The sequence below is a fragment of the Colobus angolensis genome, unplaced genomic scaffold, assembly GCF_000951035.1.
Source record: "Colobus angolensis palliatus isolate OR3802 unplaced genomic scaffold, Cang.pa_1.0 Scaffold171, whole genome shotgun sequence".
Taxonomy (NCBI): domain Eukaryota; kingdom Metazoa; phylum Chordata; class Mammalia; order Primates; family Cercopithecidae; genus Colobus; species Colobus angolensis.
The window spans coordinates 794941-797248 of record NW_012114833.1 but is presented as its reverse complement, the minus strand read 5'-3'; the positions used below and the strand labels follow the sequence as shown (position 1 = coordinate 797248).

The following is a 2308-nucleotide window of genomic DNA, read 5'->3' as shown; positions in this document are numbered from 1 at the left end:
GGCTGATTTTTATATTTTTAGTAGAGATGGCATTTCGCTGTGTTGGCCATGCTGGTCTGAAACTCCTGACCCCAGATGATCCTCCTGCCGCAGCCTCCCAAAGTGCTGGGATTATAGACGTGAGCCATTGTACCCGGCCGAGAGCCTGTCTTTAAAAAGAAAAAATTAGATTGCTTCTACCTTTTGGCTGTTGTGATTAATGCTTCTACCTTACTTTTTATAGTTACCCCATGCCCTGCAAATATGTTTACACTTGACTTTCATTTCTTTAAACATATTCTTTTTAGCATATACAGCTGTGTGTGTGTAAAGAAAAAGGAGTATGTGGGAACAGTCTGTTCGTTCTTCACAATTTTGCAGTAAACTTCAAATTGTTCTAAAAAAATAAAATCCAGGAGTCTGAGTGTGGTAGCTTACACCTGTAATCCCAGCATTTTGGGAGGCTTAGTTGAGAGGATTGCTTAAGCCCAGGAGTTCAAGACAGCCTAGGCAACATAGCAAGACCCTATTTCAAGAAAACAAAAAATAAAAATTTTTTAAAAGTATGTTAAAATGTGTGTGTGTTTATGTATATATGTGTGTGTGTGTGCGCGCGCGCGCTTTAGCCTCAGTGCAGATATTCTGAAGCAAGAGATCAAGAATGTAATCAGGCCAGCAGGCCAGATACAGTGGTGCATGTCTGTAATACCACCACTTTGGGGGACTGAGGCAGGAGGATTACTTGAGCCCAGGAGTTTGAGACTAGCCTGGGCAATATAGTGAGACCCTGTCTCTAAAAAATTAAAAATTGGCCGAGCACAGTGGCTCAAGCCTGTAATCCCAGCACTTTGGGAGGACGAGGTGGGTAGATCACCTGAGGTCAGGAGTTCAAGACCAGCCTGGCCAACATGGTGAAACCCATCTCTACTAAAAATACAAAACTTAGCCAGGTGCAGTGGTGGGTGCCTGTAATCCCAGCTACTAGGGAGGCTGAGGCAGGAGCATCGCTTGAACCCGGGAGGTGGGGGTTGAGTGAGCTGAGATCACGCCACTGCACTCCAGCCTGGGCGACAGAGTAAGACCTTGTCTCAAAAAAATAATAATAATAAAAATAAAAAATTAGCCGACCATGGTGGTGCACGCCTGTAGTCTCAGCTACTCAGGAGGATGTGGTGGGAGGATTCCTTAAGCCCGGGAGTTCAAGACCAGCCTGGGCAACACAGTGAGACCTCATCTCTTTAAAAAAAAAAAAAAATTATCAGGACACACTGGCAAGCACCTGTGGTCCTAGTTGCCTAGTTGCTTGGGAGGCTGAAATGAGAGGATCACTGGAGCCTGGGAGGTCAAGGCTGCAGTGAGCTGTGGTCATGCCACAGCATTCCAGCCTGGGCAACAGAGTGAGAACCTGTCTCAAACAAAAGAAAACTGTGTTAGGCCTAATGACTCCAGGGGGTACTGTACTTCCTGCCTAGAGCTGACCCAGCAGTACCCACCTCCAGTGGTTGGCCAATATTTCTGTCAGATTGAGCTGCTTATTATCTTTGAAGCATAGGTATTGTCAGTCTTTATGAGCTTATCTGTTTAATTTTGCTTGTATGTTAAAAGTATTTGCATCACATGCAGAGATAACTTTATTCTCTCCTTGCCTCCTTCCTCCTCACATTTAAGGTATTTTAGGGATGGTGCAGTTAAGAAACCTTATTCTGCAAAGACACTGTCCAACAAGAAGTCTTCTGCATCCTTTGGGATCCGGAGGGAGTTACCTAGTACCAGTCACCTAGTGCAGTATCGTGGCACACATACTTGTACCCGACAGGGCCGGTTAAGAGAACTTCACATCAGGTGAGCTTATGAGTGGCCACCAGTCTACGGATACTTTTCTCTTGTTCTCCCTTCTTGGTTAAAATGAGAGAATGATTCTTATTCTCCCATCACAATTAGTTGGAGATCTTGATGCCTGTTCTTTATAGTAGAATGTTCAGATGAAAAGGATATTCAGGAATCTGCAGACATAAAATCTGTCATTGAGTGTTTTCATTTCTCCACTTGTGCCTCGCAATATGACGCTATCAAGATTCTTCCAGAAAAAGTCTAAACGTGTAAACGTGGTCCAAGAAAGAACGAACTACTCTTTTTTGCTACTCTTTTTTTCCCCCTGGATTTTCTGGTGAATTCTAGAAGAGCTGTAACCCTTCTGCTACTCTTGATTAGGTATATTAAAGACATCCATTTCTTAGGCCGGGCGTGGTGGCTCACGCCTGTAATCCCAGCACTTTGGGAGGCCGAGACGGGCGGATCACGAGGTCAGGAGATCGAGACCATCCTGGCT

At 44.7% G+C, this 2308-nt stretch overlaps 1 protein-coding gene across 1 annotated transcript in view; it reads left to right on the top strand.

Moving 5' to 3' along the window:
* Window positions 1-2308, top strand: part of SFI1 (Sfi1 homolog, spindle assembly associated (yeast)) — a 133423-nt gene that overhangs the window by 18423 nt on the left and 112692 nt on the right. The window contains 1 exon segment of the mRNA XM_011938351.1: window positions 1648-1821. Coding sequence (XP_011793741.1) covers window positions 1648-1821 — 174 coding nt within the window.